Source organism: Camelus ferus, chromosome 13 (assembly GCF_009834535.1).
Source record: "Camelus ferus isolate YT-003-E chromosome 13, BCGSAC_Cfer_1.0, whole genome shotgun sequence".
Classification (NCBI taxonomy): Eukaryota; Metazoa; Chordata; class Mammalia; order Artiodactyla; family Camelidae; genus Camelus; species Camelus ferus.
The window spans coordinates 55,471,310-55,494,069 of NC_045708.1; the positions used below are offsets into that span (position 1 = coordinate 55,471,310).

General features: G+C 38.8%; 1 protein-coding gene across 1 annotated transcript in view; it reads left to right on the forward strand.

Moving 5' to 3' along the window:
• The window catches only part of LOC102519218 (serine/threonine-protein kinase TNNI3K), a 285,392-nt gene that overhangs the window by 183,936 nt on the left and 78,696 nt on the right, over positions 1-22,760 (forward strand). Inside the window, exons 19-22 of the mRNA XM_032494576.1 lie at positions 4,507-4,559; positions 4,884-4,936; positions 8,764-8,896; positions 21,873-21,982. Coding sequence (XP_032350467.1) covers positions 4,507-4,559; positions 4,884-4,936; positions 8,764-8,896; positions 21,873-21,982 — 349 coding nt within the window. The remainder of the gene's footprint in view (positions 1-4,506; positions 4,560-4,883; positions 4,937-8,763; positions 8,897-21,872; positions 21,983-22,760) is intronic.

Below are 22,760 nucleotides of genomic sequence, written 5' to 3' on the forward strand. Positions count from 1 at the left end.
AATCTCTTTGTAGCATTAGACAATGGGAATGGAAGAAGAAGAGACTCTCTAGGGCCAAGAGTGAGTTGAAATATTCCATAAAAAAGTCCGTTTCTATTGTGGGTCTTGATTCAGGACTCGTCACTGAATACCTGACATGTACACAGCTGTCTAGCTCAGATTTACATTTACATTGCATTTACGTTGTACAGGTGCTCTGTAAGCTAGGTCTTATGTGTATTAATAATAACCAACACCTCGTTAGCAGTTCACAGCTCGCAAAATTCCATATGTTATGTCTTTTAATTTCCTTAATTCCTCTCACAATTTTTAAAGAAAGGAAGACTCAAAAATATTAAGTATTATAATTTGTCCAGAATCACAGGACTAGAACCAGTAGAAACCAGGTGTTCTGACTTTCGGTCCTTGCCTTGCATACCCTCTCCTGTCCCTCCTGTACTACTTTATTAATGATCTTTTTCAGTATTCTCATGTTCACTGTATTCTTCTCTAGGTCGCTCACCATGGAAACCACTTTAAATTCTAGCTTATGTATGGTAAAGTCTCTTCCTTTTAGTTTGCATTTCATCCCCACCCCTCGTCAGACTGTGTTCTCTCTGAAGGCAGGCGCTGCAGTTTGTAGCACAAAACTAGGCCCTCACAGCTGGAAGAGTAAACCTGAGCAGCCCTCACAGGGGCCTCATCGCAGCGTATCCTTTCCCTGGCCCTGCAGGACGACCAAAGGCAGCCGGAAAGCCCTCGGAGCTGCTGGTGCCGCCCGGATGACCCGACGCACTCACCAGCCGAGCAACTTGCTTCTGAGCTGACGCCTCATTTGACACAGCAAAATTTCAAGTTAGCAAATAGCACAGGCTTTCAGAATCCCACTCATCCAGATTGAATCAAAATGTTAAATCCAGAAATACCAAAAATTACTGTGAGAATTAAGGACTTGTTGACCATTAGGACCTTTAACGTCTGTTCATGGTTTCACCAAACTCCTCAGTGGCACTTCACCCTGAACCATGTGTCTGGAGGGTTTGGAAGGCAAGCGTGTGTGATGTGGGCGTGCACGCAGTTGTGTGTACGTGTTGGTGTATTACAGTAGCTGGTCTCCATTTCCTCCTCCCTCTCAGGGCAGCCTCTATCATCTCCAGCCCTTCACCTCTCCCGGGTTCCTCTCCCAGGTCATAGGACTTGGACTAAGGCGCAGCCTTGACAATCACTGACGGATTTGCTTGCCTGTCAAATTCATGCTTCCACCATGTGTTATCATGTGCATGAAGCTGCTCTGTAAAGCACCGTAGGTGACAGCAGACCGCCTCTCCCCAGAATCTTACACAAAAGCAAAGAGATAAAAAATGAGCCTCCAGAGTGGTCTTCCAGGGGAGCGTAAGTCTCAGGATTCCCATCACCTTTCTTTTATTTCTCTCTTCTGAGCTTGATGATAGTCTCCCGGGCACTGAGACTCTTCCTGTGCCTGGCTTCCTTCCTAGCTCAGACTGCAAGTACCCTGTTCACAGTGAGCGTGCTTCGTTCCCTGCACACGACACATCCATCACACTCTGGAACAGAGTGTCGGTGTCTCTCGGTGGAACAGAGGTCGGTTAGATCAATTTCCATGCAGACTGTCGACTTCAGTCTCACTGCCTTACAGTCATGCACTGAACGCAGGTATGTGGTGCACTAGCTGGTAGACTTCTCTTTCCCAAGCAACATTTCTGGAATTTCTGTCCAAGACATCTGTTGGACTAAGGTTTTGGTCCAATAGTTTTGGCTCCTCAGGGCCTGTCTAGAACATGCAGGGGTCACCTTCTCCTAAACAGTCAGGCTTTGGAGACTGAAATTTGGCTGCTGGCTTCACTTCTTACCAGCTGTGATACTGGCCACCTTATGTAACCACTCTGAGCCTCAGTTCTCCATCGTGCAATACTAACCACATGGTGGCTCCATGAGGAATGGGAGAATCTCAAAAGCACCAGTGCCGGCCCACCGGAGGCTCTCATGCAATATTTCACCACTTCTCTCTTTACTGCCACCTTTTTTGTTACTGCCAGACCACTCCCACAATTTTCATTATTCTCACTCTTCTCAAAATTTTCAGTTCGATATATCTCAGTAATAAACTCTTAAACTCATCACTAATGTTATCCTTGCTGGCTTCAACTCCATGGTTATCTCTTTCCCTGAGAACTGACTCTGATGCTCATGACCCTTCAGATGACCTCTCTGACCCTGGCAGACACCCACTTGGAGGCACTGGTCCTGTCACTGATTGGCACAGATTCGTCTGTGTCATCCCTACCTGTCCCCCTCCATTTATTTCACTCCAGACAAGAAATATGGCTTAGCACTAACCAAAAAGATGAATGGATGAATCTTAGAGGTAGTTCTAAAAATTTGTTTTCTTTGTTACTGTGTGTTTAGAGAAGGAGTGGACAAACCCAAAAGACTGTGGGTGAAAAGAACATTTCATTTTATTCCAGCACTTCCCAAAATGCTCTCGCTCTGCTATGTCATTTTCTTAGCATCCTTCTTGACATTTGGACCCATTTGCTGCTATGAACTCATATTGTCTTTATGTTCCTAAGTTGTCACTGCATCTTTGTTCTGTTTAATTTGCTATTGTTTGTTAAGGACACAAGAGTTCACTATGAATGTTATTTCAGTTTGATGAAAATAATCATTATTTATCTGGTGAGTCCAATCTTGCCAAACACAACAATGACTTTTTTTTTTGCTTTTATTTATCTAGTTTATTTACAAATTTTAAATAAGGTATAATTTACTTAAAGAAAATTCACCCTTTTTGCTGTGCAGTTCTGTGATTTTTGACAAATGTATAAAGTCATGTAATCACCACCATAATTAAGACACAGGACATTTCATCACCCCCCCAAATTTCCAGGTGCCCCTTTGTCGTCAACCCTCCCCCAACCCCATCCCCTGGACACCTCCGATTTGTGGCTTTCTGTCCCTAAAGTTTTGCGTTTTCTGGAATTATCATGTAAATCTAATCACCTGTTTCATAGCTTTTTTGATTTTGGCTTTTTTTTCCACTTAGTGAATGCATTTGCCCTTCACCCATGGTACTGTAATGTGTAATAGCTCATTCCTTTTTATTGCCAAGTAATATTCCATTGTAGGGAAGAAGTACTTTTTTTACCCATTCCCCATTAAAGAACATTTGAGATGTTTCCAGCTTTAGGCAATTTGAATTATGTCCGTATAAGCATTTTTCATTTGAACTTCCAGAGAGTTCTTGATGCTGCAGAGTTCTTTAACATGACAGCATCATTCTCATAGCATGTATTAATTGGTGACTTACAGTTAAAGAGAACATCTTGGAGGTTTTTCCTTTGACATCCTCAATTACTTCTACAGTGGGCTCTTCCAAGCAAAGTGACCTTGAACACATTCTACAGTTTCAGTAGTTGAAAAGAGGATTAGGTGTATGGCACAAAAGTAAAATTCAGTAATGATGGAGATAAGGGAAGTTCAAGAGCAATCTTCTTATAATGCTTAACTCAGCACCTGAAAGTGCTTATATAAAAGATTGAGTATCGTACTGGAATTATTCGGGACTAGAAAATGACTTTTAAAAATTTCCTTTTTCAATCACGAAACAAAAATGAGGATAGAATGGATAAATAAATATAGCGTGGCTTTTGTGCACTAAAACAAATCCAGTGGGAGGTCTCCTAATGCTGAAGTGACTTGTTTAGAAGCCAAATGTGAAATGAGCATAAAGCAAGGCATTCAGTAAGAAGCGCCCAGAGACCCTCTTGGGTCACAATATGTTTGTCCATAAGATATCTCAGGACTCAGTTCACCGCTATGTGGGAGAAATGACCCCTCTTTGGACTGCCCCGGCCTTGATTTACTTCTTGAAGAGGACGGTCTTAATCTAACTTGAGTTCTGGTTTAGAAAGGAGGCTTTGATGACCTTTATATGTCTTCCTCCTCAAGACTTGAAAAAGCAGTTTAGCTGGACTCATTTCACAGGCCTTAAAACATTCCTTTGTCCTGGGATTATAGCCAGGACATACTGACTAAGACGCTGTCCATCAAGAGTCCTTTTACTAAGTTCCTGTCAGACCCTGCCTTGGGCTGTCCTTGTGCCTAGGGTTCCAGCAAGCTGTTCCCTTGCTCTGATCTAAGACACTCTCAGATATCTTTTACCTTTGCCTGTAACCAAAGTTTGTTAGCAAATCAACTTCAAGGAGCTGAAAAACTTATCTTCAGCTAATGAGTCTTATGACAAGTTTAAAGCTTTATCTAAAGTAGAATACTCTATATACTTTCAAAGTCAGGTATGAGATGATCACATTTTATAAATATTCCTTTTGAATTAGCAAAACTAAGAAAATCAGACTCACTAATCTGAAGTGCCTGTTAGCCTTTTGGGACTTGTTTAGCCTCCAGGGTGAACAAATGATGATTATTGTCCTCTTCCTTGAGAGGCCATTCAGATTAGGAAATAGTAAAGTTGACTCAAAATCTACTTTTTTTTTTTTTTTTTTACAGTCACAATATTCTCCTCTATGAAGATGGGCATGCTGTGGTGGCAGATTTTGGAGGTGAGATTCCATGAATAATACCTCCAAATGACATGCTTCTTTCTTCACCCCTCGTTGGCCGATACTAGATGAGGAATCTGAAAGCAGATTTCACACCGAGGGCTATACTTCTCCAAATCATCCAAATTTCAGTGACCCTGAATTTTAAAAGGCTATCATTTATTTTGAGTTTTTCCTCTTTCATATATATCTTCAGCTAAAAGAAAGGAAGTGAGAATTTAAGTATGATACAGGTTTCTTGGGGTTTCAAAATTTTAGCTGTAATCTTCAACCTTGGTTTTAAAATACTTCCTTTGACATGAGTTTGTTTTCTGCTTCCCTCAGAATCAAGATTTCTACAGTCTGTGGATGAAGACAACATGACAAAACAACCCGGGGTTTGCCACTGCTCATGTTCCCAATAATTACGAAACAATTAAAATGTGTAAAGTCAGCAGGAGAGGCAGGGCCATGAGAGCAGCTTTAACGAAGAAACGTCCTTGTCCCGAGATAATGTTTTATGTTTTTATTTTTAGTAAGCCCCCAAAAGAATAATTTCAAGGCTCTGTTAGAGAAATAGAGTAGATATGTATTTGGAAAACGGTACAGAAAAAAATAACGTAATTCGTTTCAAAAATAATTGAAAAGTACATAGTGGGCATGGATAATTGGCTTTCATGTTTAGATCTCCTTATTAAGTGGCAGAGTTAGCATTTAATAGGTAACCATCAAATTCACAGTGCATCTGCACCCATTAATGATTCATAGTTTTCCACTTTAACATCATAAGGCAATAGGCGGTATAGTCAAATATTAATATTTAAGGAAAATACAAATCACAACATCTGGAGCAAGCCTAATTGTGCAAGAAGTGTCTGCCTTCAGATTGGCCATCTGCCTTCTCCTGTCCCCTCCCTACAAAAAAGTGCACTTTTCTTTCCAAACCAGCTGTGTCACTCACTCACCCAAGCTTACTTTTCCTGCTTCTGCTCACACCGCACTTACTCACTTTCTCCATTTCTGTTTCTCTTCTTTTTTAAAGCCCATCTCAAACTCTCATTTACCACTACTTCATTCCGGGTCCGTCCTCTTTATCTCGTCTGGACCATTGTTCTAGGCTTCTAACTCCAGTCCTCTCTTCCAGTTCATTCTTTGCAACATCAGCCAAGTGCTGTATTCTAACAACTCACCTCTTCCTGTAAATTACCAATGATGCTTGAAGTGTTATGCCTCCCCCCCAAGTCCCCACCCACGAATCCAGCCCCAAGGCTCCTCTGGGACCTCCTCTCCCACTGCCCATTCTCTCAAGTCCCCTGTGTCCCAGCACACAGGCCGTCTGGCTATTCCCCAAGCATGCCATCACTGTCACAGCCCCGTGACTTTGCTGGTGTCATATTCTCTGCCTGCAGAGCCCTTCACTGCACCCCAACTGGAGGAAGTCTACTCACCTTGCATGGCCCAGGAAATTTTATCCATTTTAAGTACCTTCCCTCCTGCAAACTAACCCCTCTCCTGCCTCCTCCCCATACACTTTTTCTCTCTGTGCTTTTGTAGCACTTTGCACTGCTAGATGGTACTCTTAATCTTTCAGCAAACACATATCGAGGGTATCAGTCATTGTACAAAGGGCCAGGAAATCAAAATGCAAATAAAAACTTAGTCCTTGATCTCAAGTAACTCATTTTGTACTGGGGAAAACATGTAATAAGCAGGTAAGATTTAAAGCCATGTGGACATTCAGTGATAGGGAAGTGACGAAGCATACTGGGAGTTCTGGTGGAATGAACAGGAATAAGTCAAAATCGGGGAGAATGGAAGGGGGCTGTCAGGCAGAGAACAGCGTGAGCAAAGCCACAGGGGAGGATGAGAAACACCAAGACTTCCCGGGGGACTTCAAACAGCTCAACATTGTTGGTACACTGTGTGAGGAAGAGAATGTGAGAGATGAGTTAGAGAGGAAGGCAGAAACCACACCATGGACCACGTTGCATTGTAAGTAGGATTGAGCATGCTGCTTCCCCAATTAGATTTCACTCTTTCTTTCAACAATTGCTTATGGAACACCTCCCAGATGCCAGACATTCTTCGAGGAACTGGGGATACTGTAGTGAATAAAATAAGGTTCTTGTGTTTATGGAGCTAAAAATTCCAATAGAAGAAGGTAAACATTGAACAAAATAACAAAATATGTATCAAGTGGTGATAAGTGTTGTGAAGAAAAAGCAAAGCAGAGTATATAAATAGAGGGTGATGGGCATGCCATTCAGATGAGTGAAATGAAAGACACATTTGGTAAGAGGCCTATGCCAGAGTTATCCATGAAAGAGAAGAGCAGTGTAGAAGGGTTAACAGTAAGTGCAAAGGCCCCGAGGCAGGAGAGTCCTTTGTGTGTTCAAAGCCAGAGTGACTGGAGTAGAATAAGCAAAGAGGAGAATGGTAGGATGTGAGGGAGGTGGGAAGAGTGAGTCTTTTTTTTTTTTTTTTTTTTTTTTTTGACAGGACACACAGACCTTATCTAGTACACGGGACATGCAGATAGCTAACTCAGTGGTTCTCAAGCACAGCCACACATTGAAGTCACTTTGGAAACTTTGTAAAAGCATCCATCCTGAATCCAGCCCCCAGAATTTCTGATCTCAGTAGCCTGGGTTTGACCTTGGGTCCGTGTGTCTTTTAAAAGTTCCCCCAGATGATTCTAAAATGCAGCCAGTTGAGATTCTCTGACTAAGTAAACTTTTGCTGAATGAAATTGGGTTGATTTTCACTAGTGTCACCAGCAATGTTCTCTTATCCTGGCTGTGGAGTCTTTCAGCACCATTCGAGGTTTATGTTGAAGGCTATTTAGCTTCTTACTAGTTCTGTGGCCTTATGGAAGTTTGCTAATTACTCTCTTACCTCCCTGTGAAAAAACGGGCATCCTGTATGCCTGCTCCCACTTACGCAGTGCTGTGACACAACACAGAATCAGCTGTGTAAACGGAGGCTATTTGGAACGTGAAAGCTCATGTGGGAGAATTGCATACAAGCACCATAATCGGAATAAAGATATTCTTGGAAAGCTGTAATTATACATGATTTCAAACTGATGTAGACACTTCAGAAGAATTATCAGCAGGCAGCACTATGCACAGAATTTCAGTAAGAGTAATAAAAGAATACCAGTTTCCTTCCGTAGAGATACAAAGAAAGAAGATATTTGGCAAAGTTTATTGATATGATTATGAAGCCATGAGGTTGGAGAGGCTGGAAGGGCCTGCCTCCTCCGTTTTGCCCTTGAGGAATCTGAGGTCCAGGATGTGTAAGAGACTTGCCCAGAGCTGCTCAAATAGTCAGTGGTAGGTCCAGAACTAGGATTCTCATCTCCTAACTCAAAATCTGGTGCTTTTTTTCCCCCCCAAACCACAAATAAATTTATGCATTTGCATCCCAGAATGGAAACTTACATTTAAAAATGAAAAATATATAACTGCAAGTGAAAAGAATGTAAGTAATGCCATTAAGACATGAGGATAGAACTTTGTACAGAGAACTTTGTGAAGTTTTATGGCCTTGCTTTCTGGAATATTGTACAAACAGCATTCAGAAATAACACAACTGGGTGGACAAAGGAAATATGACAAGCCTGATCCTGCCAGTGAGGAATCTGCTCTGTAGAAATATTTGGGCACTCCCCGTGGCCCTTTCTCTCCTCAGTCATGTGGGCACTATTTACAGGTCTAATTCAGTGACTTCCTAAATCACAACCTGGAAGTCTAAAGGAAGGAAGCCTCCTCCCACAATGTGTGATTCGCCCCCAGGGAGGCATAGAGTTCCTGGATGAATCCACGGATGGCTACTCAGAAGCCTTTAAGGCTTCCCAGGGAAAGATGCTCAGAGATAAATAAATTTTTTTTAATGCTGCTGCTGTGACCACCATTTTATAAGAGGCAGGGTTATTTGATGATTAATATTGTTGCAATGTTTTTGGAAGAATTACGGATTTCATGATTTTCCAATGATTAAAAAAAAAAAGCCCTTAGGAATACTAAACAGCAGCAGTAAACACGCTGTTTATGCATAAACACGCCCATTTACTGCACGCACTGAGGGCACTATCAACGTCACTTTACGTTTACATTTTTGAGAACATAGAACACTTAACAAATCCTCACTAAGAAGAACACGATCCCACAGTAGCAGAACTAAATGCGTGCTGAATGACTTGTGGATGTTTTTTGCCCTGCAGAACCTCCGCTGGATGGCTCCTGAGGTGTTCACACAGTGCACACGCTACACCATCAAAGCTGACGTCTTCAGCTACGCTCTGTGTCTGTGGGAACTTCTTACCGGCGAAATTCCATTCGCTCATCTCAAGCCAGGTAAGCCATTAAAGTTGCTCTGTTTTCCAGAGTTCCGTGCATTTTCACAGACGCGAGAAACATTTTTTTTCCCCAAAAATGCCTATTCTTGGTGGGTTGATAAGGTAAGAGGTAAGGAAGAAGTCTCAAATTGTTTTAAGGTGTGTGCCCAATCCGAATTTAATGACCTATGTGATTTTAGATACAGGCATACGGAAGTGTAGGCAGTAGATTTTATTATTCAAGTTGAGGGCTTTGATTTATCTGTTGTTAGTAAAACAAGCAAATGACTGTGGCCATGTGGTGCAAATAATGTGGACAATGCAATGTTTATTTTTTGAGATTAGATGTTAGAAGTGCCTTTTTTAGTGTGTATATAGTGTGTATATCGGGGTGAACTGAACATAGCAGCATATAAAAATAACCTATCAGGATGACTTTCTGCTTGTCTCATATTATGCAAAAGAAAATCACTTTGTAATATATATATATATATATGTATTTGTAATATATATTACAAATATTGATACATTCCAAACACGGTGCTTTGTGAGCCTATAATGTTGCTGTTGATATTTTGTTGATAATATATGATATACTCTGCGTATATGTAGAAAGTGGCAATGGGGAATCTAATCACAGGGAAAATGTACAAATATTTGAGGTTTAAGGTAAGTTTTATTTGCATCTCTCCACTTTATTTGGGTTTCTCTCCTGTCTTGTCACACTGCTACCTACTTGTATCCACTGTGAGACCGGAAACTCCTTAAGGACTTCGCATCCCCAGAACCTAGCATATGTTCTTGAAAAGTAGTTGTCAAATTAAGTCATAAATAAATTTTAAATGAATTATATGGTGAGCTCCTTAGGTGGCCACCTTATTACAATATATCAGAAGGATCAAGTCAAAAGGGAAGTTAGGGAAAGATAAATCTTACAAGTGCAGATACTCACAAATTAAAAGTCTTAACTAAAATCACGATATTTTTTTAGTACTCATGTCCAGAGTGAAAGCCGTATCTCATACTTTTCAAAGTATTTTTCCCCCTAATAACCATATGGTCTTTAATTACGCTCTGCATAATGTGTAACAGAGTGCTTTTTGTAAATTATATGTACTGTACATAGTTATTGAGCACAATGATTATTTAATCACCCTAATCTTTCTCTATATGCTTTCATAGTTTTAAGTGATGGGATTTGGCCCTCATTATAGTGTGGCTGCAAGGACTCCGTTCTGAACTGAACCAACACTGCTCTTTCTGATATCTTGCTTTGGTGTTCTGCTATCTCTCTACCTCTTAGAATTTGCTTTCTGGTAAGACTGATAAGTATATTTTTAAAAATCCACAATAATTCTAGACTTATTATAGCATTTTCATAAGAGAAAGATATATCTCCCTTCCTCTCATCTCCTGTGTCAATCCATTCAACTTTTTCTGTGGATTTTATATCCTAAGTACATCTTGGACTTTTTCACTACGTACCATCATCCACAATCATCTGAGCTCAAGCTTTCTCATTTAAACTCATTTAAACTATTGCAATTTCTCATTTAAACTATTGCAATTATATTTTTTTAATCAGGTTTATTGAGGTATAAATTATATAGTACAATTTACCATTTTAGGCTAACAGTCTGATGAGTTTTAACAAATATATTCAGTTCTATAATCACAGCTGCAATCATGATACAGAGCACTTCCATCACTCTAAAAAGTTCCCTGGTGCTTCTTTGAAGTCAATTCACTTTTCCCACTTCCAGCCCCTTTTAACCACTGATCTGATTTATCTCCCTGTAAGTTTGTTTGCCTTTTCCAGAATGACATATAAATGGAGTTGTGTTACTGTGTTTATCAGTAATTTATTCTTTTTCATTCCTGTGTAATACTCCATTGTGTTGATGTACCTCTGTTTATTTATTCATTCACAAGTTGATGATTCTTTGAGTTATTCTCACTTTGGGATAATTATGAATAAAATTGCCAAAACCACTTAGGTCTTTATGTGGATGTTTTTATTACTCTAGGATAAATACATAAGAGGTAATTACTAGATCTTATAGTAAGAGTTTTTCCAAGGTGTTTGTACCATTATGAATTCCCACCAGCAATATATGAGAATTTCGGTTGTTTCATATCCTTGCTAGGACTTTTTATTGTCTATTTAAAATGAAATGTTAGCCATTCAAGTATATAATGGCATATGTGGATATATAATAAATGTGGTATTTTTTATATTTCTCTCATAACTAATGATGTTGATAATCTTTTCATGTATTTATTCGCTGTTCATATCTCTTTCTTTGGTGAAGTATTAATTCAAATTATCTTATTTACTTAGAAGAGTCTTTAGATTTTAGGTAAAATCTTTCATCTGCTTTATGTTTTACAACTGTTTTTCTCTAGTCTGTAGCTTGCCTTTTCATATTTTTATCAATGTCTTTCAAAGAGCAGAAGTTTTTCATTTCAATGAAGTTTACCTTATCAAATTTTAAATCAAATATGTTATGTATCCTATCTAAAATATTCTTGACTCCCTCAAGGCCAGAAAGATTTTCTCCTGTTTTTTCTTATAGAAATCTTATAGGTTTCAGTTTTATATTTATAAGACCTATTTGAGTTATTTTTTCTAATGGTACAAAGTAAGGGTTGAATTTGTTATTCTTTTATTAATATATTTATTTACTTTTTAACAAAATTTTTCAGCCTGACGTGTTGGAAAAAAATACCTTTACTTTTTCCATTATTTTGGTAATGTTGTCAAAAATTAAATGACCATGTAAGTGTGTATCTATTTATGGACTCTGTTCCACTGATATAAGTCTACCCTTATACCAATACCACACTGTATTGATAAGTTATAGTTAGTCTTGAAATCAGGTGATATGAATCCTCCAACTTAGCTCTTTCTTGTTAAAATTACTTTGGCTATTCTAGGGTTTTTGCTTTTCCATATAAATTTTAAAATCAGCTTGTCTATTTCTATTTTTCAAAAAAAAAAAAAAAGCCTGCTGGAATTTTGATTGAATCACACTGGATCTGTTGAGCAATTTGGGAAGAATTGACAAGTTGTGCATATTGACTCTTTCAATTGATAAACACAGTAGCTCTCTCCCTTGCTTTAGGTCTTTGATTTCTGTCATCAGTGTGCTTGTAGTTTTCATCAAAGAAACCCTGCACTTATTTTTTAGAATCATTCCTATGTATTTTGTGTTTCTTGATACTATTATAATTTTTTTTTAATTTCAGTGTCCAATGGTTCCTTGCTAGAATAGAGATATAATTTACTTTTAAATAACAACCTAGTACCCTACAGATTTGCTAAATTAACTTACTGGTTCAAGTAGCTTCATTCTTTGGGATTTTTCATGTAGATGATTATGTCATCTGTGAATAAAGAAATTTTTGTTTCTTTCTTTCAAATATGTATGTCTTTTATATTTTTTTCTTGCCTTCTCACACAGGCAAGGACCTCTAGTACAAAGCTCTATAGAAGTGGTGAGATATATACCTCTGTCTGTGTCTAAAGTTTTACCCACCCCAGTAGTTCAAACTGCCATCTTTATCTGTTTAACTACTGCAATGGCTCTTTGACCATTCTCCCTTTATTCTTGTCCCCACCTTCCTCTCCAATCCCTACACATCTACTAAGATGATATTTTAGAAATGCAAACCTCATTATGTCACCATTGCTTAAAATCATCCTATGGCTTCCTGTGTTCTTGGAATGAACTCTCAAAATTCTTAATATGTCCTGCAAGATGCTACACGATTCAGTATCTCTGACCCGGCTCCTATCATTTCACTTTCTCTGCTCCAGCCACTCAAACCTTCTTTTGCTTCCTTGACTTTGTTGCATTTCCTCTGGCCTCTAGGCCTTTCACAAGCTCAGTTTCCTCAGTAAAGGCAGTTAATGACGATTCCACAGAGATTACTGTGAGGATCAAATGAGATGATTTTGTGAGTGAACTCTGTAATTGAAAACTCCCTGCAACTGGAAGATGAAAGCAGGGCCAAGTGTAATACAAGGTCAAGGCTTCCTGTGATTCTGTGCTTGAGTGGGACTCTCATTCTCCAGGAAGCCCATATAAAAGCTTCAAAGTCCCCCTTGAATCTTCTCTTTCGTCCTTCCTTCTTTTCTTTTTTCACTTATTATTTTCAATCCCACTTTCTAAATCTCTCTCAAATCTTACCTCCCTCTCCACTGCTCCCTGTTTACTTCACAAGTGGAATATGGCACAGTATCTTACATGGTACCCTTGTCTCTGGTTTTGCTCACCATCTTTTTTTCACCATTTGCCATACTAGAGCTAGATTTAGCTTCTAAACACTTCAGTTTGATCATCTGGCTTCCTTCACTTTAAGTCTTCAATGTGTTTCTTTTGTTCTTAAGATTAAAAAAAAAATTCTTAAAATAAGGCACAAAGGCCCCTTAATTATGTTTCTTCTTTCCTCCCAGGTCTACCGTTTGCCACTTGCAGACCCTCATCTACGTTGCAGCCACAGGGAATGATTTCACTCCCTCAGTGTGACGTTTTTCCTCTCTCTTCCATGTCTTTGCACACATTAGTCATTTGTCAGAGACACTCCTCCCCACTTTTCATCATACTAACTCCAATTTACTTTTAGGTCTGAGCTTAAATATCACTTCTTCCAAAAACGTCTTCCTTAATTCCTCAATATTGAGTGAAGTGCCATCTCCTCCATGCTCTAAGTTATCATTTTTTCTCACACAGTTTTATCATAGTATTTATCACATTTTCCTCATACATTTTTACAATTTTCTCTACTCTGTTATCCTTTGCTAATTATAAACTCAGTATTTTAAAAAGATAAAGATTCCCTCTCTCATGGGCTCCCCAGAAATATTTGCTCTTTTCAAGGGAGAATATAATATAATAAAACAGTTAAAAGTCTTACCTAAGAATAAGTTGATTTCAATATCCCAGGTATTAGAATTTATGTTACGGAAAGAGTTTGTTTATGATGGATGCTGAATATTTTTAAGTTGGACAGTGACCATGCATCAAGAAATGAGATTGTTAATATCATAGCAGTGGTTAGGCAATCTAGCAAATGTTCAGCAATAAATTATGTGAAGGATCGGATTCAATATAAGCTACATATTAGCCATTTACAATGAGGAACAAATCCATGACTACAATGTGGGACAACGTTATCAATTATCAGAGTAGCAACATTACACATGGCTCATCCTCCTGGATTTAGCAGATTCCTATTTCCTGGGAGAAATATAGAAATAGAATGCAGATACTAGTGTTGACTCCTATGCAAGTGCACTCAGAAGAACTTGAGGTTGGGGTCTCTTTTACATAGTATATGTTCAAATTAACCTTGTAATCTCCAGTTTAGAAAGAACTGAAGAAGCTATCCCACCCAGCATCCCAATGGTCACATGATCAAGCGCGCAAAGGGGTCAGGGGAAGCAGGAAAATGCTTGATGCAGGACAGCGTGATGAACAGGAACTCCACGCTCTGACTCAAGGGGATGGCTGTTACCCAGCTTTAGCCGAACAGTGCCATGCAGGGAACAGAGGGATGCCTGCTCACTGTTGCTGTGTCAACTAATTTTGGTGGGATTGTTTAGAAATCTGAAGGTTTTTAAATATTGGCAATTAACTTAATTTTTAAGAAAACATTTTTTTCAGGCTAAAGAGACTTGGCATAAGTGTAAGAGCAGGAGTCTTGCAACCTTATGCAAGCTACTTAACCAAGCGACACTTTCGTACTTCAGGGTCTCTATTTTTTAAATGGGCGAAATAGTAGGACCTGCCTCAAAGGGTTGGAATGATGGCTGGAAATAGTAAGAACTCAGCAAATATTAGCTATTATGTTATCTGAAACCATCTTTGAGTGTTCCTCTGGCCAGCAACTGTGCTAGAGTAAGAGGAAAACAAAGAAGAATAGGGCATTGCCCAGACCCTTAGTGCAGAGGGGGCGTGAGAAAAGTATACTCAGCAGAGGAAATCCCAACTAGAGAGAAGCACAGAGTGCGAAGAATGCCCCCTGGTGGGAGCTTCTGCCCGGACTGGTGGCGGAAAGGGGTATCGGGGAAGGGTTCTTAGAGCAGATGATACCTGAGCTGCATCTTAAAAAGGTGAGTACTAATTAATAGGTAAATTGTGGGGAGGTGCAGAAGGTGTCCTGGCAGAAAGCAGCATGGGCAAGGCACAGAGGTCTGAGAGATTCACAGACAATTCAGTAGGGGTGATTCAGAGAATATAAGGGAATCAGTAGCAAGACACATGCTGTAAATGTAAAGCTGGAGCTACATGGTGTGTACATGGCCTTGTGGGTCAACAATGGAAGTCACTGCGGGATTTTAAGCAGGACAATAGTGCAACTCTGTTATGTTAGAATGCTTCCTCTGGCTGCAGAGCAAAGGCTGGATTGGAGAAGTCTGAAACAGAGGCAAGGAAACCAGGTAATCTAGAAGAGAATGTATAAAATCTTGACTAACGTAGTGGCTTTGAAAGAGAAAGGAAAGGCTGGTTTTGAGAGATTTTAATAGGACTTGCCAACAGATTGAGGTGAGAGCACATGGGAGAGGGGGAAGTCCAGAATGACTTCCAGGCTTCTGGATTAGCCAGCAGGAGGATGTTGGAAATAGGAAGACAGCAGGTTTGTGAGAGAAATGATGAGATTAAGAGCAGAAGGAGCCAAGGTATGAAGCCAAGCAGGCAGAGAAAAACCAGGCAAGATGAAAAAGGAGCTGGTATGACCTGGTAAATAAGACCTGTCATGGATACATTTTAAAGAAAGAAATCAACACCTGCTTCCCAGATTTTATTTCTCCCCTGGACATCTCTCCTGATAGATCATGAAAAACTGAAGAAGAAACCTGGGATGAATGCATCCATCAATCTGTATTTTATCCCATCCCGTCCCCTTACAACCAGGCACCAAATTTTGTGGATCACTTTAAGGTTACAGTCTGGCGCCAAAGAAGAGAGCCTCTGATCTTCCTTTTGGTTTGCTTGTGGGGGTGCCATCTGGTTCACAGGGAGACTGAACTCGGTGTCCTGGGATTCCTAATGCCAGGCTCTAAGTCTGGGATGTGACAGCAAATTAAGAACATCTGCCAACTTATTTTAGCCAGGTTTTGGTGAAACTTCACATTGAGGCTTTACCTGAGTTGCAAAATGCAGTCCAGGAGCCAAATATGATTTGCAGACTTTTTGCGTGTCACATATGATTTAAAAAAATATGAATTAATGTAATTTAGAGATACAATTATGTCACAGGCCTCATATTTGTAGACATCTGCATTTTCTACTCCTGCTTAATAGTAGATGATTATGTTCTGCTTCATATGTGATTAGGATCCTAAAGCATCTTAAATATGATAACCTCAAAGGTTATAAGCACATTGATGATGTGGACTGCACTTTGACAAGTAACAGGAAAATACAAGTGAACTGAAGTTCTGAAATCCTATGTTGGCTATGCTAATCCTTATCAGTTTATCACTGAGAAGAGTAGAGCCAGCCAGTCACACACAGATCACTGAAAAGATCAGATGGGTTCAGTGGATGGTGATATTCCTATGAGTATAGCTGATATTAACATTCCAATACTTCATTACACTGACAAAGATTGCAATGAGAACAGACAATGGTGCAAATTAATCTATTCTTCTGACAGTCTGTAATGAGAATGGGATGTGGTTTAAAAAATTAAGCCATTCTTAGTACAATCTCAAGATTGCAATCTCATGGTCTCCCTCAGATGCTGTAAGCTCGGGTGATAAATCATTGAGAAGTGTCAGTTTAACAGAACGTGTCTTAGCTCTTGCTGGGATGGTACAACACATTTGCTTTGTCTCATCACAGCCCTGCCCATTAAAAAACAACGCAGAAGAATCAATTGTGTTTTTTAAAACACACATAGACACAATCCAGGAAAAAAAATTCTGGCAATTTCATCTTAGTCAAAACTTACAAACAAAATATACTTTATTGCTCATTTTTTTATACAAATGCCTAGATTTACTTTTATAAAAAATAAGAGAGGAAGTGACAGGTTACTTTAGGAATTCAGAATCTAGTACCAATTTACTCGTAAGCAATGTGAAGCTAATTAAATTCATCATGGAGAGCTGCATGGTCATCCTCTCCAACGGCTGGATTGCATTATGAGCTGGGGCTGATGACAGATGGGATGGCTTTCAGTCTTGTGATCTGAAGAAACTCAATGCAATATTTCACGTGGTGACCATACTCAAAGAAAACCTCAAAAGGAACTAAGGTTTCTGGTCTAAACACAACAGAAAATATACAATATTATAGATATCTGGTTCTCTAGGTTCACACTAAAAGGAATCAGTAAGAGCCTTAGGTCTGTAGATCAGAGTTATAGTAACAATGAACTACCACTCATTGAGAACCAACAATGCGATGGATGCTCTCTGTAGACTCTAATTCTAACAATAACCTATGGTTTAGGTTGTATTAGGGTAAAAATTTGTGTTCAATGTTGTATGCTAGTAAGAGGTATAGTCAAGACTTAAATTTGTGGCTTCCTGTCCCCAAAGCCCATGCTTGTCACCATTACATGGTGCCCTCACTGCTTCATCTTACATTTAGAGAAATTAATACTCATGGAGGCAAATTGGCTTAATTAGGATCTCCCAGAGAGTTAAAAGCCAAGCCAAACTGTAAATTAGGTCTCCAGATATCCTAGTTAACAGCATTTCTTAATATTCATACTGCTTTAGTTTATTGAAACCCTCTCCAAAAGTATTTTGAACAAAAGATAATATTATGGACTAAATATGCCACCAGATCTCAATAATTCATCTAAGTATGTTTTAATTTAAAATTAAACTAAATATTGTATTCATTCTACAATGTTTCTTAATGGCTAGATATTGTGCTGTGTCCTAAAAACCTAACAATGAGCAACATACTAATTAGCATTAATCCATCATCTTCATTCATTTGAGTCCTTATACTATGTTCTATATTATTTCCATTAAAATCATATTTTGAACTATCTCATTTGTTGACTCATTCAGTGCATAGCTACTGAATGCCTACTAACTGCCAGTCATTGTGCTAGGTACAGGAGATACTATGGTGAGAAGACACAGTCCCTGACTTCAAGGAGCTTGTGATCCATTTGCAGAGACAAACAAATAAATAGGAAATTAAGTTTAGTATAATACATGCTATTGTAGTACTGAAAGTTATGAGAGTCCATAGAAGGGCACCCAGAGTTCATCTTAGCTAAGATCTAAATGATAATAGATGTAATGCAGGAAAAAAGGGTAGGAAAAAAGGAATCACAGGCAGAAAGGATCACATTTCAGAACTTGTGACTGAACCATGAAACCAGTGAAAAAATCTAGTAATTCATTTATTTATTATTATCCATTCATTTACCAAATTTTATTGGAAAATATAACATTTCTTTTTTTCTTGCCCATTATAACTCACATAGAATGTTCAATACATTTCGAATAAATGAATGAAGGTTAACGCATGTTGTACTGCATGCCTGCTCTATTGTTTTTTGGCTTCTCTCTTCTGAGAGACAACGCTCACAACCTCCGTTCATAGCTTTTCTTTTCTTGACAAAGTATTAATAATGAAGAAATTGCATCCACAAATCAACACCATGGTTATGTAGACCCTTGAGGCTGACTCACAAAATTGTGTTTAATTTGTCTCATTCAGGATAGTGGGAGCTGTGCCCTAGGATTGTGCTGTCCAATATGGAAGCCACTAGACACACATGGCTATTTAAATATAAATGTATATTAATTGAAGTTAAATACAATTAAAAATTCAGTTTCTCAGTCACACTTGCCACATTTTAAGTGCTTCATAGCCATATGCTACCATACTGAACAGGGCAAGAACATTTTTATCATTGCGGAGAGTTCTGGACAGTCCTACTCTAGAATCTAGATCTTAAACTTTCCTAAACCCTTGATAATTATCTCAGAGTAGCACTGAAGAAATAATAGGCACTCAACAAACAGTTACTGATATTTTCAAATGTGACCTATTCTCTTTTAATAGCAAAGTTTCGGCTGTGAAAGTAGAAACCAACATTTACATAAAGCATTTCACATATTTTGTGTAGCAATCAAGGTAAAAATTTGATTAATGGGCTAACGGTCTGTTTCCTGAATCTGGAAAATCAGAAAACTTCCCAGCTGTTAGTGCAGCATGGCCACTTAAGCAAGACTGACCAAAAAAAAAAAAAATCTCAAAGGTGACAAATTTCAATTCCATGACCCTTCATCTTGCGCTGCCCACTTTCTGGCGGAGGCGCTAATGAGTGGCACCACTGCCAAGAGTGCAGAAAGCAAAAGGGAGAAGGCGATGCCAAGGCCTCGCAGAATTGACTCTGAATAATGCAGAATTAAATAGCGTTCTTCTTAAACTGATTTTTCAAACACAGGGCCAGGAAGCAAACAAGTAACTTTATATACTTGATATGAGAGTCTAGAAAGAGTTTCAGAGGAGACGTTTGGCACCTGCATCTGAGTTTAACTCACTTTATGAATAGTCCCTCCCTGCCCATTAGGATATGTATAATTAGTTTAAATGTGTTCACTACACTGGTTTATGTGCTTGTAGCTGCACCAGCTCAACAATATCTAAACGATCATAAGGTGAAAAAGCAGAGTTAGAAGATCCATGATCATTAAGCATCAGTTTATTTGTTTGCTTATTTATTTACTTCACTCCAAAAAGAATTAAAAATAGTCCAGAGTAACCACTGAAAGGAACCTGAGAAGCCTATTTTGTGTGTGTAGTGACACAAAAGACATATTTTATACGTTGTGTTAAGTGTGCTAAATGTATTTTGACCACTCTTTTGTTTCTTTGTTTTCTTAGTGTCAGCGACTGTAATTCTACTTGATAGTGACTAGAAGTGGTTGGAAAATGTGACAATGCAAATATATGACAGAGGGCATTGAAGACAAAAGCAGGAATGAAATTCCTGACTCTGCCCTCAGCCTGAACCTTTGTACAATTAGATGGCTGTTGCAAGGAAATATTGAAATTCCAGGTGGGCATAGGGCATGAACTTAAGATTTTAAATACAAATAAATTCCATAAGTATCTGGGAAAATATTAAGCCTCACTACTTATCAAAGAACAAAATTTAAACAACAACAAATGAGCTAATATATTTACCTTTCATATTAGCAAAATCTTTTAAATAATGAGAAAACCTAATTCTGATGCAGGTAAAATAACAACCCTTTCTGTTGACAGTATAAGTTATTATAACTGTTTAAGAAGAGAGCTCATCAGTATGTATCAAAAGTCTTTAGAGTAGTTATGCCCTCTGACATATTAATTTTACTCCTCAAAATACCATAAATGACCTGTGAAATTGGGGAAGCTGTATTGGGAAACATATTCTTTGAAGAGTTTACACCCAAGTTTGAACAGCCTAAAACTGAGAAATAATTAAGTAAATCACACTAGACGCAGAGTCATTAAAAATATGTTAACAAGAATTTCAATAATGTGGGAAAATGCTTTTTAAGGGAAGAAGTGTTACATAATTTATATTGGACATGAGCTCAATAACATGAAGAATATATAAGAAATGTTCAAAATATTTTAACAATTGTTTGCTCTGAATAATAAGATTTTATTTTTTTTCTAATTGTCCTCATTTTCTAAACTTCTATGAAAAATGAGTATTAATTTTACATCTGGCAAAATTTTCTAGTAATTCTGAATCCATAAAGCAAAATGTTAAGTTGCACTGCATATAATTTCACTACATCTGCTGGATGTAGATCTATAGACAGAGTGTAGTTGGGGGAACTTTGGTGGAAGAGAGGGAGTGGTCGTGGGTCATATGTCGAAAGTCATTAAGATACAGACAGATGCTTGTGACATCACAACCTAGAAGACAGGAAGCAGCCTCCTGGAACGTGAGCCTCCCATGGGTGCAGAGCAATTTTTAAGAGGAACAGAAGAGGTTCATGTGTTGCTTACAAAGTATTTTCAATGTGAAGGGGCTGAAGAGAGCATGACATCTGAAAAAAGAGGCTGCACCAACTACTGGTTCTATGATATTTTTTTATAAATTAAAAACTAGTTACATGCAACACACACAAACACAGGTAACAATAAACACCTACCTTGCGTGGTTTGGGAGGATTGAAAGAGCTTGTGTATGTATTTAGCGTGATAACCTGATACAAAACATGCTCAGTGAAAGTAGCTATCAGCTTGGTTTCTAAGGGAATATAGGAATTACTGGTTACTGAACAGAAAAATAATGAGCAATCAGGAATCTACAAGGAAGTCCCAAGGATCACAACACGGCGATGAGGAGTTTGAGATGAGCGATGTCCAGACATCCATGCAGGCAGACAATACTAGGGCATTCATTCCATGAGTAATAGTAGCTAAAATGATGGATTTGAAGTATCCAGCAGAGTTGTGCAAATAATAACCATTTTATAAATACTAAAAATTAAAATTCCTACACTCTTGTGACCAGATTTAACCTTAAAAAATGATCTGTTTTGCCCAAGTGATACAAATGCTCTCAGGGGTGCAAAGTTCAGTGGTACCCTACCTGGCTTTGTGTGCTATAAGCTCATTAGCCTGGGATGTACATGGCATCGTATAGGTTGGTCCAATATGCCTGTCAGTCTTTACTTCCTAAAATACCACATATATACTCTATACTGCTTGTGATTCATGTGCTCCTTTGTCTGTTTCTTTGCTTTTTGTGTAAATCCCCCTGCTCAGTATTTGTTGAATGAACTACTGAATGAATGAACCACTGTAAAGATAAACTTATAGTATCAAGTTATCCACCATTTTGCTTATGCATTAAAAAAAAAACAAAAACAGCATAAAACTGCCTCTTTGAATCTCTGCTGCTGTTGCACAGATTGATTTTTAATGATTTTTGGTTGTCTGTTCACACGCATCTTGAAATAAACATGTGAGTTTCAAAACTGACATTGACCATTTGGTTTGCAGCGGCTGCCGCAGCAGACATGGCTTACCACCACATCAGACCTCCCATCGGCTATTCCATTCCCCAGCCCATATCTTCTCTGCTGATGCGAGGGTGGAACGCGTGTCCCGAAGTGAGTAATTTTTTTATTTCCTCTTAGAAAATGTGTGATGGTCAAAATCTGTCACAAAGAGTGCAGCTCCAGAGTCTACTTTCAGCGTGTATTTTAAGACTGCCAAGGCAGGAAGACTGATTTGCCTTCTGCTCTTTAGTCTCTAATTGCCTCAAGAAGTCTGAGTGTCTCATATTCCTCTGCTGCTGCTCTCTGATTTTGAAATGTTTCTTACAACTGATTAGTAGAAGAGAGACCAGGGGATGACAGATGACTCAGTCTCATCTCAGCTGCAATTTTATTAACCACGCTTGAGCGGCACTTAAGTCATTTTCTGAAGAAAGGAGTTTGGCACGAGATGGATTTGCGTGGGCTTTTCACCCTGAGGCCAAGGCCCCTTGGCCAGTGGTCTGAGAAGCACAGGCTCAAGCAGGAGGCAGGAGACCTGGCCCCAGTCCTCTCTCCGAGTGGCTATGTGATAATGCAATTAAGAGTATAGATGTAGAGTCCAAATGGAAGGATCAATATCGTGGAAGGAATAAGTGAAGCAGGAAATGTAAACAGTGAAAAGAAATTTTAATAGGATCACAGATCTAAGAGCGTAGACGGGGATAGTCACATGATCCCAGAATGAAATCCCAGACCATCTGTCCCCAGGAAAGAGTTCGCAGCCGTACCAGACAGATTGGCGTCTGCTTTGTTCTCACAGATTGACAAAGGAGGAGGGTCCACAGCTTCTCTGTTGACAACAGTTTTGTACAGTGTCTGAGAACCTCCCTGCCAGTATGTTTGTTGCCTA